At 40.7% G+C, this 15372-nt stretch overlaps 1 protein-coding gene across 2 annotated transcripts; it reads right to left on the minus strand.

Moving 5' to 3' along the window:
- Positions 1-406: 406 nt before the first annotated feature.
- On the minus strand, positions 407-14165 carry LOC105015617 (cytosolic 5'-nucleotidase 1A). Of its 2 annotated transcripts, XM_010878898.3 has the most exons (9): positions 14114-14165; positions 12683-12779; positions 10826-12473; positions 8323-9813; positions 6111-6278; positions 5797-5926; positions 3478-3600; positions 3138-3325; positions 407-2972 (listed from the first exon to the last, which is right to left on the minus strand). In XM_010878898.3, exons 4-9 carry the CDS (start codon positions 8449-8451, stop codon positions 2592-2594), a joined length of 1119 nt encoding a protein of 372 aa, XP_010877200.1. In that variant the 5' UTR covers positions 8452-9813; positions 10826-12473; positions 12683-12779; positions 14114-14165; the 3' UTR covers positions 407-2591. The 2 variants fall into 2 exon arrangements, with proteins under 2 accessions (XP_010877200.1, XP_019909404.1); XM_020053845.2 differs by lacking the exons at positions 8323-9813; positions 10826-12473; positions 12683-12779; positions 14114-14165 and adding an exon at positions 6371-7121.
- Between the last annotated feature and the right edge of the window lie 1207 nt (positions 14166-15372).

Consider the following 15372-nt stretch of genomic DNA (forward strand, 5'->3'; position numbering starts at 1 on the left):
CCACCACAAAGCCAACAAGTGAAACCATACAAGATAGTACCAGTTGAATGAGAGTCAATTAATTCAAACTTATTCCCAATATGCTAAGAGTGGTCAACAGCAACTAACCTCTGTATAACAATAAATACTAAAATACACAGGCAAGCATGTAGTCACATGGATACCTAATTATACAAATACATTTATTTAAGTCAATAGTAATTGGCGCTGAAACTGCACATAAAAACCTGTAAATCATTTAAACCCTATATTCCAAAATTGTTTTACAAAGACACCATTTTAAAGGAACCGTATGTAAGAAATCTATTTCAGTTCATCATAAAATGGCCCTGATGTGTCACTAGACATTAAGAAATCATGTTCATTTCAAATACTTATATCACTGACAACAGTAGTCTGGCCAGGATATTGTCATTTAAAAGTGAGAGTTGCAGCCCTCAACTGATGTAGATGTTGTCATGTTGTGTTTTGGCCTGAAGTGCCACCCTCCCCTTATCACGAAGTCAGTAGTGTTTCAGGATCCGGGTTGCCAGCTCTACTCTAACTCTAGTCGGATAAATAATGTCTAACATTTCTAAAAGACCTCGTTATAATTCCGAAATACGTCGTGACAAAGTCCGAAATAAAACAATAATTTGTATAGGAGATGCCTTTGAAAGATGGAGACGCCAATGTTGCTAATTTTCTCCTGGACAGGTAAGATTCATCTATGTTTGACTAAATTGTACTTGATGTCAATGGACATTTCATATATTCATGACAGTCGAACAAAGTTATGCATGTTCGTGCAAAGTAACGTTACCTCATATGGACGTATGCTAACATTAGCAATGCATTATCAGAGCCCGTTTCTCTGTCCTTATGCTGAGACGCAGAGGAAAACAACATTAGCATGCCCATTATGGCAATTTGAAACATAATTGAGACAGAAGCCTAACTCAAAATAAACATTCTCTAACTTTTGGGATATGCACTATGTTAGTGTTGGTTTGGAAGCACTAGGTGCAATTCCAAGGTAAAACAACTTTTTCTAATGTCCATAACACTAATGAAAAGCACAGAGTAGCCTATGACGTTAAAAAAAGTTGGCCCACTTGGAACGTTTTGTAGCCTACTTGTTTTTCATGCAAGTTCTACAGCCAAAAATAGTAGAATGTCATGTAATCTTTCACATCACATATTTTAGCCTTATGGACGTGTGCTGCAGGGTAAGTAAAAAAATACAGCTGGCCGCTTTCACTTATAGCGTCAGCTAAATGAATAGCTGTATCTTTGATATCGGTTACACATAGTGACATAGGCTTGTGCATGTACTTAATGACAGATACCTAACGGTACAAGTTAGACTAACAGCTACTGTTCTAACAATGTTCTGTCACATACGAGCATACATTTTTACGATTATATTTGACTAATGACAATTAGTAAATTTTTGCAAAACTTACTGTGTACGACTCGTCGTCACTTGCCATTGGAAGCTCGTAGAAGCAGCCTACGTTTCTGTTGAATCCTGCAGCTTGTCTGGCAACCTGGAGTCAGTGGGGAGGGGGAGGGGATACTCCGCTCTACAGTATTTAAAGTGATTGCAGTACCAGTTATGGCCACAATCCTACATACAGTTCCTTTAAATGTTAAAACAGAAGATGTTTATTGTTCTATGAAAAATATAAGCCCACTTTGAATTGTGACTTGCATAAGTAGACCTAAGGCACTTCCTAAAAGTTGCCTGGATTAGAAACAAAAGCATGGAATAAACAATTATGTCAGTAACATGCAATAAATACTCAGTTTACCTGTTTTCAACCTAAAATGAATGTGATATGCTGAAATGATAGAGAAATGATACTCATACAATTATGTTCCGTCAAGCTGACCAGCGTCTGGTCACACTGCTCCTTCGACTATAGGCTGTGCTGCTTATCATCACAACGCTTCTTTGGCTATTGACCTCAGTTAGCAGGTGACAAGGTGTCACTAGACTGCGTTGAGACAATCCCCTGACTTTGGGCAATGAACTGCCACCCACCGCCTCTGGGTCTCAACTGGTAAACCCTGGGATTGAACTCAGCACTTGTAGTACTTTACTAACCTCTTGTTAATTCTGAGAGAGTTCATCTGAAGTTCTTGCAAAAAATTCTGTTGTGACAGCATGATTTATCAACTCTATGAGTATTGTGTAGCATATATTTAGGTTGACCATTTTTGTAAATGTTAATTGTCATTAATGCTGTGTTAAAGTATACAGGTAGTGTATCAATATTGCTGCAAGCATGATGATAGACCATGCAACGGTTATAGCTGTAATTTCATGTCAAATAAAATGATTCTGTTTTGTCACAGGCTCAGGTCATCTACTTTTCTAGAGCAAGACACTTTTCACAACAGTTTTAAGCTTTTGTTTTACATCTACTAGTGCCCTTGTGAGGAATGTGGAGGGTGTTGGTGTGATCTCTCTCACACTCCACATGTCCTTGTCAATGTAACATGGGTTTTAAGAGGGATTTGATAAGGTTGACGGTACCATTCCAATCCAAAATGCTGTCCTATTGTCCTTTGCTGTCACAAGGACTGGGAAGAAGGCTAAATGCAAATCACTTGGTGTCTGTGCAGTATCCTAAACATTCTCCTCCACAGGCTTCTTCTGGGGCCCATTTCTGAGTAACACCATACGGCACATGAGCCGCCACAGTCCCTAGCTGAGCAGCTCCCTCCACATGGAACATCTGATCATCAAAGAATATGTGAGGACGGATCTTGTCAAGCATAGGCCCCTTAGGGGCCCCAGCTAGGAAGAGGGCCTCATCTGTCTCTAGGCCCCAGGATCGCAGTGTCTTCAGGGCCCGGGTGCCTGAGCTGGCTGCACTGCGTGATGTAACCAGGTAGGTACGGATAGGGCAGTCCATACGCTGGCCCTTGGCATAGAACTTCTTTTGCAATTTCCCCAGGGACTCCAGAAACCCTTTCAGTGGCCCCTGAGAGCATGGAGAGTGAGTTGCATGAACAAATTAAAATCAATAGTCAATCTACAGATGCCAAACCACTTTTGTGGTTCTGCAATGCTGCAAGTATTTCCAAACTATTTCTGCTTTTCTACATCAATGTGTTGTAATGTGTTACAGAATGCTACGTGGACATACGTGATCAAGAGGCATGTCCTCGTGTGCCTTCTCATGCTCAAAGAACTTGTCCAGTCCATGTGCCTTGAAGATGCGCTCTGACTCGTCAGAGAACAGCACTGCGTCCCCATCGAAGGCCACCCGCAGCTGAGTCTCTGACACTTCTGTTCTCTTCTCTGGTGGGTTAAACATGGTGGCCGCGGCAATTCCTGAAATAGAGAAACAAAGAGAGTGACAAAGACAAAAGATTGCTTAACCTTACTTTTTCCCCATTGTATGAAACAATTACATATTTTGTACATCGACTTTTACATCAACTGTCCAGTCACAGTCCATAGAGTCTGGGACTCTGTCCACTTACCCGCCTCCAGGGCTTCTCGCACCTTCATGTGGTCTGCAGACAAGTACAGGTTAGTTTGGTAAGCCTTCAGGTACCCAATGAGACTGTTCCCACCTGTCATACAGAAACGCTCAATGAACAGCTCTGCAAAGGAAAGACAGATGGGCATGAAGTCAATGTACTGGTTCCTGACTGTGCTTCAGTATTTCCAGAATGCTGTGAAAGGATGGATAATATAGTTATAGGAGAAAGTTGTTCAGTCTTAAGTTGTAAAATTGTCTTGAATCAATAAGTCACAGCCCAATACTAGCAGTGCCAGCAGAATCTGAGGAGAGCCATGAGAAGATATATATACTCACCTAAAGGATTATTAGGAAGTTGCTCTTCTATCAGCTTAAATCAGTCGACCCATTCTCCTCTCTAGCATCAACAAGGCATTTTCGCCCATAGGACTGCCACATACTGGATGTTTTTCCCTTTTTCACACCATTCTTTGTAAACCCTAGAAATGGTTGTGCGTGAAAATCCCAGTAACTGAGCAGATTGTGAAATACTCAGACCGGCCCGTCTGGCACCAACAACCATGTCACGCTCAGAATTGCTTAAATCACTTTTCTTTCCCATTCTAACATTCAGTTTGGAGTTCAGGAGATTGTCTTGACCAGGACCACACCCCTAAAAGCATTGAAGCAACTGCCATGTGATTGGTTGATTAGATAATTGCATTAATGAGAAATTGAACAGGTGTTCCTAATAATCCTTTAGGTGAGTATATATATATATATATATATATATATACACACACACAGTGGATATAAAAAGTCTACACACCCCTGTTAAAATGCCAGGTTTTTGTGATGTCAAAGAATGAGACAAAGATAAATCATTTCAGAACTTTTTTCACAATTCAATTGAAAAACAAACCTTACAATAACATGGTTACATAAGTGCGCACACACTCTTATAACTGGGGATGTGGCTGTGTTCAGAATAAACCAATCACATTCAAACTCATGTTAAATAGAAGCCATGACACACTTGCCATTATTTAAAATTACTCTGATTATAAAGTTCAGCTGTTGATTTTCCTGACATTTTCTAAGTTGCATCTCAGAGCAAAAGCCATGGTCCGCAAAGAGCTTCCAAAGCATCAGAGGGATCTCATTGTTGAAAGATATCAATCAGGAAAAGGGTACAAAAGAATTTCCAAAGCATTAGATATACCATGGAACACAGGGAAGACAGTCATCATCAAGTGGTGAAAATAGGGCACAACAGAGACATTACCAAGAACTGGACATCCCTCCAAAATTGATGAAAAGACGAGAAGAAAACTGGTTAGGGAGGCTTCCAAGAGGCCTACAGCAACATTAAAGGAAACTGCAGGGATTTCTGGCAATGACTGGCTGTGCGCTACATGTGACAACAATCTCCCGTATTCTTCATATGAATGGGCTATGGGGTAGGGTGGCAAGACGGAAGCCTTTTCTTACAAAGAAAAACATCCAAGCCCGGCTGAAGTTTGCAAAAACAAGTACCCCAAAAGCATGTGGGAAAATGTGTTATGGTTTGATGAAACCAAGATTTCACTTTTTGGCCATAATTCCAAAATGTATGTTTGGTGCAAAAACACTGCACATCACCCAACAAACACCATACCCACAGTGAAGCATGGTGGTGCCAGCATCATGCTTTGGGGCTGTTTTTCTTCAGCTGGAACCAGGGCCTTAGTCAGGGTGGAGGGAATTTTGGCACAAAACCTTCGGGTGTCCATTAGAAAGATGAAGATGAAGTTCACCTTTCAGCATGACAATGACCCAAAGCACACATCCAAATCCACAAAAGCATGGCTTCACCAGAAGAAGATTCATGTTTTGGAATGGCCCAGCCAGAGACCCAGACCTAAATCCAACTGAATATCTGTGGGGTGATCTGAAGAGGGCTGTGCACAGGAGATGTTCTTGCAATCTGACAGATTTGGAGCGCTTCTGCAAAGAAGAGTAGGCAAATATTGCCACTTCAAGATGTGCCATGCTAATAGACTCCTACCCAAAAAGACTGAGTGCTGTAATAAAATCAAAAGGTGCTTAAACAAAGTATTAATTTAACTTATTAACTTATTCACCCAGGTTATTGTGAGTTTTGTATTTTCCCCCCTCAAAGATTTCCGTTTGTTTTTCAATTGAATTGTTCACCTTATAGGTCACATTAAAAGTGGAAAACATTCTGATATGATTTATCTTTGTCTCTTTACATCACATTAACCTGGCATTTTAACAGGGGTGTGTAGACTTTTTATATCCACTGTATAGATGTGTGTGAGTGTGTTTAGGTCCTTACGGTGATGGTTAATGGTGTTGATGAGTCGGAGGCCGACGTGCGCGTGGTTGTTGGTCATGAGCACAACGTCAAAGAGCTCCTCACTCTCAGGGTACAGCTCCCTCAGCCTAGCGTTCACTGCCTCCAGAGCCTGGGGCCACACAAAACAGAATGGGCATCACTTTCAATCTGTCAGACAACTTGGAGCATTACCCTAGGTTTAGGGTTATAAGGATTAATGAATACTTTTTGGGCAACCACAAGAAGACATGTATGTGTGGGTGTGTTTGTGTGTGTCGCTAGTCTTTGGATGTGTGTGTGTTATTTTCCCAGACCTTAACAAAGGGAAAAGCAGGGCCTGGACTGAAGGGCTCTGTCTCATGCTCAATCTGATACTTGAGATAGTCCTCCATGCCTTTCTGCTCGTAGATCTGCTGTTCCTTATTCATGCTGAAGAGGACCCGCGACGACACAGCAATGGTGATGGCATTCTGAGGCTTGGGCTATTGGATGAAGGGACACAAAGCACAACATCTTAACACACCATAGAAGAACAACACAACATACACATAAACACTGAAATACCCCAACCAACCTTGGTCCCGAAGAGCTGCAGCAATCTCATGGTTTTGATTTAACCGATCTGGAAAACCAGGTGTGTTGTTATTTTTCCTTCCCGTTTTAGTCATTTCCAATTGTCCTAGAGTTGAATATTGTGGCAAGATTCCACATTCTAGTAGGCAACCCATTCTACTTCTATTTCACACTGCTACTCCAACCAGGAAGATGGACCATTCGTTTGATGGAACACTCACTCACCTCATGACGTCTGTTAGCTTTGGAGGTGCAAGAGCCATCTGAAGGAGTCGCTATGAGCACGATGACGCTAGAACATCACTGCTGACTATGGGTCCTTGATCTCTGGGCAATGTTAGCCCATTTGTATGGCCCACAGGACCTCCCATCCTCTCATCAGCCAGCGGTACAGTCTAAGGCTCAAACCCAGACTATGAGATGTGTTGGATTGAAAATCACTTAAATGATCAGTTTGCTCTGTTGATCTGATCCTTATGATACATGCACACAACAAATTGATCGGCCTTTTATGTTTCCAAACATAATTTCATACACAAGGTAGCCCAACAGCCTTAAACCGCTTTGATTGGTTATTTTCCAAAATTACATTTTGAAGTTGAAATTAAACAGTTCTTCCTGCAAAAAGAAAATGTTAGCTGATTCACTGTCACCTTAAGTGTTGGAGGTTTTTGATGTAATTGTAATGGTCCCAGCCAGATGGGACCGTTCCGCTTCGTGTTTTGTTTGTCCTTGACTTGTCTTGTCCTTGTATTGTCCTTCCTGTTCTTGTTTCAGTTTCAGTCTATACCTGTCACCTGTGTTTAGCCCCCACCTGTTTCTGTTCTCCTCGTTAGCCAGTGTATTTAGTTCAGCCATGTTCTCCCAGTCTTTGTCGGTCATTGTGCGTGTCATTTTTTCGGTGTTCCTGACTCCTGAGTGTGTTTAGTAGTGCTTGGCACTCTGTTTTGTTTCCTTCCTTTGGTTTTCATTAAAAGACACCTCAGCTTCTGCGCCTGCCTCCGTCCTTGAAACGTGACAGTAATACTTGTGTTGGCAGTTTTTCGATGTAATATATAAGTAAATTTACAAAGATCCTTCCCTGCACCCTGCATCTGGTTGGAGCAGTTTAAAAGCAAACATACTGAGATATGTCAATTTACTAAGCCTAATCACTCTGTCTTTAGGTCTTTGTAATGATTGAAGTACCTCTTGTGTTTGTATGCTCTGGTGAAGGTTTGTTGACCCAAAGCTTCATATCATGCTTCATATCATGTTATATTTGTATTGAATCATAAGTGTGCAGAGATCCTTATTTGTTCTCTCCTTTTGACTCCTGCACCTCAGCAATAGACATATGTGCAAATGATCTTCTAGTTTCCACACTGCTCTTAACACCAGGAAGTGACAAATAACTAACAGAGGAATATCTGTCATGTTGAACCTGGGTGGGATCTTAAATATGTTTATTGAAAGAAGAACCTATGTACGGAATTCGGTCACTTTAGGTGAAATTTGAGGTGAGAAGTCACCTTTCAAATGTTTTACATTAAAATTGCTTGTTTCAGTGCCACAATCAGGCCACTCATTGTAATTGGGGAAATGTCACTTGAGTCGATGACAAACATACTGTAAGTACACACAGTTAACCAAATCAGCATTACATTTTGTCAGTGGGACAACGAGCATACTGCACTTCCTGTCCTGTTTTAGATACAGCCATGATATTTTGTACATATATTGTACACATTGTTGGTGGACTAAATGTTTACCATTGCCTTGTTACTTTATGATAGAGTATGTTTAATGAACCTAATGGACAGGTAATATATAGGCCTACTGTACATATCGTTCACTTGCACCTTTATCATTTCAACTATTTGTTTGAACTAAAGACATGCCAAATTAATATGGGCCGAGAGATTCAGTGACGTTGAATTCAGAGATCTGTTGACATGACATGTTGATACTCACTGATTTGAGATGCTTTGTGAGGACGGAAGGGTTGAGCAGAGTGTCAGTCCCTTCCCAGGATGCTCTGACCGTGCCTTTGGTTATCGTGTCCTGGCTGGTCGGCGTCTGGCTGATGTTTACACTCGTCATCCCGGCTCTCTTATTGCCACTCAGATACTGAATTAGTATTTTACTGCCTCTCGCTCTTTCCCCGAAGCAGGCAGTCTTAAATAACCACCCTGCTGCCTCTCTCTCTCCCTACCAGGCAGTATTAATGCAATCCTTGGGTACACTCATGTGTACCATCATCCCCGGTGCATTTAGCAATGAGTGCGAGGTAGGTAGAAAATCCAGATATGGTAAAAGGGGGAGGGATGGAGAGAGCCAGTATGCTAGCTGATGTTGTCGTTTTTGGCAGGGACTTCTCCTCCGCATCATTTCTATAGAGTCCTACCTCTTCCTATCCCTCCCACACTCATCTGTTTAATGATTTCAGGCCATCCTACATCCGCCTCCCATTTTAAACCCGTTGCCGGGTATGAATTCTGCATTGCCGTCACTCAGTTGATTTAATTCAGTGTGTGTGCATTTGTGCTGGTGTGTAATAATGGCAAAACAAGTTCATGCCATCTTAAATGCTCTAATAATGCTAAACATCAATCTCTTACAACACTTTCATGTGTCAAAAACCATCATAGCAGTTTGGAGCAAAAACACCCTTTGCTGTGTTAGACAGAGGGACAATACCCCAGTGATCACTTAAGCTTTAAATTTTAATGTTCAAACTAGCAGGTTCAAAGCAAGTCTATGACAGGCAGGTTCAATATTTACCCATGGTTGACCTGTCCTCAGAACACTCTGCAGGAGTGCTGAGGGATGTTTTCCTCATCCCCTATTAGTGGAATGGGAAATTATGTCACTGGATCAATTGCCCCCTCTGTATTCCACGATGACTTCTTGTTGTCTCTGATCCAAACCCCTGCAGCTCTCTCCTCTGATAGAATTACAGCTCAGCAGCAGTTGCTAAGCAACCACGGAATACCCACGTTAAAGGCTGATTGGTTGCGGTGAGTCCAGGCTCTGGTATATAGCCTGTGAAATGATGTCAGCGATGCAGACGTCCCAGGAAAACGAGATGGTGTCTTTTTGCTTTGAAGACCACTAATAACTACTGATATCCATTAATTTGACTGGTTTACAGTTTTTTCACAACATATGCAGTTGCTGTATAATCTGTTAATAATGTCTGGAAGAGATAATATAGTCATCCTGTAAAGGGCTTTACAGATACACATTGAAAAAGGGTTACTACATGCACTTACATGTCATTTATCAAAAATCAGAGATGGTTACCAAATGTACATGGGTACATAAATGTCCAAAAAGGGTTGAATTAGGAAATGTTACAAATTGCATCTACAGAAAAGGCAGCTTGTGCCATTCCCATGTTCATAATGTGAGCAGCAGCAGGATGTGGTCTTCTGTGAGCTGTCAACCTCTCCAGTAGGTTGTCTGGAAAAAACGGGTAGAGGGCATTTTATCGATCTGCTCAAGACATTTACTGGCTAGGTTGGTGTTTATAATCCTGTTGGGAAAGGGCTCCTATTTGTGGCATTGAAAAGGATATGACCAGAAGAATTAAAGCTTTTGATCTCATTTGTTTTGAACAAATGAGACACTTCACATTATTATTTATTACAAAAACTAAATACTATTAAATATGTTTTATGCACATTGCATTCTACACGTTTTGGATTTGCATTCTCATTTACTTGGTCTCATTTACTAATCATAAGGACATTATATTATATTAGATCCTATCAATTATTTTCAGGATTATTATTGCAATAACCATAAATGAATAGCTTTGGAAAAATTGAATAGGGCATTGAATTTAAGGAGATCGCAAATTAAGTCAAGATCCAAGACTATTTTGGGGGCCCAACATGCCCACTAGAGGGCAGCATTAGATTAGTTAAATTGTCTTTGACAGCTTGGGATGATTTGTGGGACCATGAAAGAATAATATTAAGTACCAGTACATAATATAGTTACTGTGACCTGAGAACTGATAATAAAAAAAAATACTTTTGATTACATTATACAATGCCTTTTGGTGGGTCTTCTACAAATGATAGTGCTTAAAATAAACTATTCTGTACAGCCTTTTGGTAAATTATTAGGTAAAAATTAGCAAAACAATGTAGGTAAATACAGTCCATAACACATTAAAGTTAAATCATATTGCAATTATTTTTACACCCTGAAAATTGTATGAAAAACTCCAAACGTAGACAAATATTACAACAATTAGATTCACTATGCCCAAACAAAATAAGAATTTACAGACTCAGGGGTCTATTCTTAAATGAAATTGAGGAAACCTACCCACAGTGTCAGACTACAAGAGGCTGTAATTCAGAGTGAAACCACAAGTGCTTTTAGGGACCTTTATCCAAGCTCATAGCCCTCTAGTGGTGTGCAGGGGTTAATGAAATGAGGGGGAAGTTGGAGCCACACCCACTGATTTAAAAGATGCCGGCACCAGCCTTCTTTATCTTGACCGTAGGCGGCTCCTCCCCCCAGAGTGGCGGGAAATGCTGGTGACGAAAGGAGACAGACATACAGCCAGACAGGCAGAGGGGACTGCAGTAGGGGCAACCAGGAGCTTTTCTACTACTACTTCACCTACTCCAGGTTGCCCTGGCAACATGCCAGACGCAGCATCTAGGAGGAAGGGGAAGAGAGGAAGACGCTAGCATACCCTCTTTGTTTTGGCGCGAGATGGATAGAGAGATCACGCTCTGTCACAGCAGTAGGCCAGTGGGCGGGGACTAGGCGCCAGTGTGGGGGCAGAACAAAGGTTTGCAGGGCACAGACAACAGGGTCATTCTTACATTGCGGTGGTAAATGCTGTCCCTTCGACTGAAGCACCTTGTAAAGACCCTTACATTTAGAGATATCTGTTTTAAAACAGTGAAAAATGTAATGTGCTGCAGTGCAATAAAAAAAATCAAAAAGCCAGGAATATGTTGCTGGTGTTTCCAACTTGAAAATCTGATTTTTAAAAAATAAACAAAAACCTTAATTAAGCATTGTTTCCAGTGGCCAACGTATCAGGAACAGGGACAATGCTCATGAAGAACATAATTAGATAATTAGTGATTCATTTGGCGCATCTAAATGGTGTTGTTCAATGAATGGGCAACAACATTGTGAGGAAATGTATTAATCACATTATTTTTAAAGGAACAATGACCTTAAATGTTAGCATGTGTTTTTGTCTGAAACCACAGAAAACTTTGGTGTACCTAAAATTACCCAATAGTTAGTAGAAGTCCTCAACACAGAGAGACCACAGTCCAGCTGTTCCCTGTACTTCCTGCCTCTGAGAGGCCCTATTCAAAAACAGGAAGTGTGAGCTGCCTCTACTGTGTTTTCCCATGGCTAGAAACATAGCTACTGCAGCTCTCTGACAGAGACAGAGAGGAGGGCATTGATTATTACATAAACAGGGAATGTGCTGTTCTTTTACAGCTATAGTGGTCATGCTGGTTCTACAGCACCACACATGTTCAGCTACTGTTAAAACTGTTTGACAGTTTTGAGCAGAGGCAGGACCGGCAGAGACTGGGATTGGTAGCCAGAGCAGGGCACAACAGTTGTCAGGCTTTATGTTCAGTGCTCAACCACTTGTTCTCTCTCTGGTATGTCTGTCTTCATGCCTGTCTACTGTATTTCCCCCGCTTCTACCGCCACTCCCTCTCCATCCGTTTGATAATTAGCCATTGCGTGCATGCTGGTGGTGGGGGAGAGATTAGTGAGGGTCTGCTGTCGCTTCATTGTAGGGACAAAGAACAGGGTAACCAAAGAGAGCCTTGGTGACAACTATGGGGTCTGCAGGGGGTTAAAGGGGATGGGGGAGGGGTTAACGTCCCTGTGAGTAGCTTGAGGGTATGCAGGGGGATGGAGATCTTCAATGGGACAAAATTCAAAAGATGCAGCAAGTGTCCCGAATCACAACTACAACTGATCCAACTTTATACTGTGAAGTGCTGTGGAGCTGAACAAAGGAACATCTGCTTACTGACAAAGCACTCAGACACAGCAACGGCTCTCTGCTGGGACTCCATAGTTTCAGATTGGTTTCAAAACTAGCAACAGGTTAACAACTGAGGAAATATAGAATAAATACAAGATTAATTAGGTCATATTCATGACTGTTGCAATAAAATACAAACTTCATTTAAACGTTGCCAGTCTAGCACATTATATTACACATAAGTGTTTACTAACTGAGTCATTTGTGAGATATCCACTATATAAAAGCAGAAAAATGCTAACTATATTATATAATGGAGAAAGATTTGAAATTGAGTACCTTACAAATAGTTTGGTATTTTTGGAGTATTCACGCTCAGTAGATTGTGTCTTCCAGATGAGTTTCTTTTGTCTATTTTGGTTGGGTCGTTGTTATACTAAAAAGTGATAAAACAGCGAAGGAGAAAATTCAAATACAGACACCGCTTTCAGCAATGAATAGACTGAAATAGTCGTGATAGAGCTTCTTTTCGCATTTCACCGTTCATTTATTCCATTAGGAATTTTGGAACCGTTTCAAATAAGTCCTGTTTTGCTTAGGCTAACTAAGCGTTTCGACAACCGTATGTATATGTTTAGGACAAGGTGACATTTGTCAACATCTTTGCTATATTTAGCCAATATTGATAAAAGTCAACTTGTCCTGTAGATATTTACATGGTTATGGAAATGGCGAGATGATGTAAGCCTACATCAAACACAGACCTTATTTGAAGTGGATCCAAAAAATCCATACTAAAGAAATAAATGGTAGGCCGAACAACCGAAAGAGGCGCTTTTCAAGTTGTGCCGCAAGGCTTTGTGGGGATTATTCCGCATACTATTTTAGTCCAGGCCAGTGTTTCTCAAACCTCCCCGGTCGTTCCATGTATTATATGTTTCCCAGAGCTAGCATACCTGAATCACCTTGTTAACTAATAATCAAGGCCTTGGCTGCTTGATTCCGGTGAGCCAGATCAGGGCTAAATCAAATGCATTATTTTGAAGGCGAAAATAGATATTCACTATCAGGCTGTCGGTCTAATAGCCTTAAGTGTTTACTCGTTAAGTCATAATAATACCACAGGGAGGGGTAGGCTATAAAAATGTGAATTGCATGAAGTACATGTAAGCTACAATGCCAAGCTAGCTGTTATCTAGTTCGCGTTTAAGGCTAAACCTAGCTACGAAGCTTTCTCTGTCCTGCGCCAACTAGGACATCTACATAGCTAGGTATTATTGCTCGACTACAGTTTTAACGGATGATAGGCTATAAAATGGGGATTCCTAACCACACGTTATTTAGTTTGACAACTAGCTAATTGTTATCTAGTTAGTTTCCATGGCTACTAGAGAGTTGCTATTACATTTACATTTTATTTCAGTCATTTTCTGTAGCAGACGCTCTTATCCAGGGTGATAATAAGTGTATTATTCTTAAGGTGTCTTGGAAAAACAACATCTGGCAATCATAAGTATATTTTACTTTGCCGAAGCCATTAGTTGGCGAAGTCAGTGTCAAAGAAATCAAATTTAAGTTCTTTTTTTTAATCATACATTTATTCTGCTATTCCCCTAGTATGCACTAGAGCGCTGAACTTACACATTTCTCTTTAAGAGGTTTACACTATTTTGCATGTTGTGGTTGTGTGGGGGAAACACCCTTACGTTCGTGTTTTAAATAATAAACAACAGCCATATAAATCAGTTGTAGTATTCACATTTTACTCACACAAGCACAGGAACACAGTCTCGCCCGCTCTCTAATTCTGTATGCATCGTTGCTGGGGTGAGAGGTCATAGAGCAGCTGTCTGAACTGAGGCCCTATCTGCCCCGCCCCCCTTCTTTAGCCCTAGTCAGCTATTTATTAGCTCTATGTTTACAGCGCAGGTACTAAACCTACTCTTAGGTTACTATTAGGGCAACCTACATTCTGGGAGCCTCTGACTCGGTTTTAGGCAAGAGCTCCTTGATTCTGAGTGTTTCTGATTATGGTTAGGGAGTACCATGCTTATTTTTCAGGTATTGGAAATGATTCATTACAGTGCTACACTTAAAACAAAAAATATTTTTTTTCAATGACCATTTGAGACTTTTCTTTTACACGTTCCCTTGTAAAACATATGTAAGGGTTCCCCCACAGTATTCAAGGAAGGAATCCATCAAAAACCTTTCCTTTAGACTGTAGTATATGTCTGGGCCCAGGTAGACATGGTGTTTTGACTAAAAGGAATAGGAGTACCTCTCCATTAGGAGAGCTAGTTGGTGTCCAGTTTCCCACCATGACTTGACCGTCACTTCATAGTAACCCCCACACCCCCTCTACAGTAAACATCCAGAACACTTATACAGTAACAATTCCACAGTGTAATCTCCAAAACCTCTACAGTAACTATTCTACAATGTAATCCCCAACACCTATAATTAGTCCACAAAATTACCACTAACACCTTCACAGTAACTTCTTGACAATGTAATCCCCACTCCCCATACCTCTCAGTCACATATTTTATCTTCTAACAGACTTGCAAAGCTGCAAGGCAAAACATGCATGTTTCTCAGATTACTAAACTATGACAATGTTTCTCAGAGAAAAGTCACAAGTTAGCAGGGTCCAGATCCAGGTTGAGAAAACAATATAGCTCATTTCCAATATTTTCAATATGTAACTCGGACGTTGCGATTGTGCAGCAAGACACAGAAGGAAAGACAGGGACTGAGCTAAGGATTATAACCTGCATCAGAGAGGACTAGAATTCCAGACATTGTGTGCATGTAGGCAGGAACAGTTACTTTTAATCTCTGTAAATTAAATAAAATAAAAAAACAGGTGTGAGCTGATAATTTTTGATATTGAGTAATACTGAAATAAAAAAATATTTTGCTATTATTTAATAGTTTTTTCATTCACTTAAACGCAACTTCAACACACAAAGTCTAAGAATTCCGTAAATCTTATGGTCAAAGAAGACATTCCATGCAGTAGAAGG

This window comes from Esox lucius, chromosome 15 (genome assembly GCF_011004845.1).
Source record: "Esox lucius isolate fEsoLuc1 chromosome 15, fEsoLuc1.pri, whole genome shotgun sequence".
In the NCBI taxonomy this organism is placed as follows: Eukaryota; Metazoa; Chordata; class Actinopteri; order Esociformes; family Esocidae; genus Esox; species Esox lucius.

Bases quoted from the DNA above. Each gene is read 5' to 3' on its own strand.
- LOC105015617 (XM_010878898.3), bottom strand. From the start codon at position 8,451: ATGACGAGTGTAAACATCAGCCAGACGCCGACCAGCCAGGACACGATA. The intron at 5,927-6,110 runs GTCTGGGAAAAT...GTGTGGCCCCAG, and splicing joins CTGCTTTTCCCTTTGTTAAG to GCTCTGGAGGCAGTGAACGC. The intron at 3,601-5,796 runs GTAAGGACCTAA...TTTCCTTTGCAG, and splicing joins CAACACCATTAACCATCACC to AGCTGTTCATTGAGCGTTTC.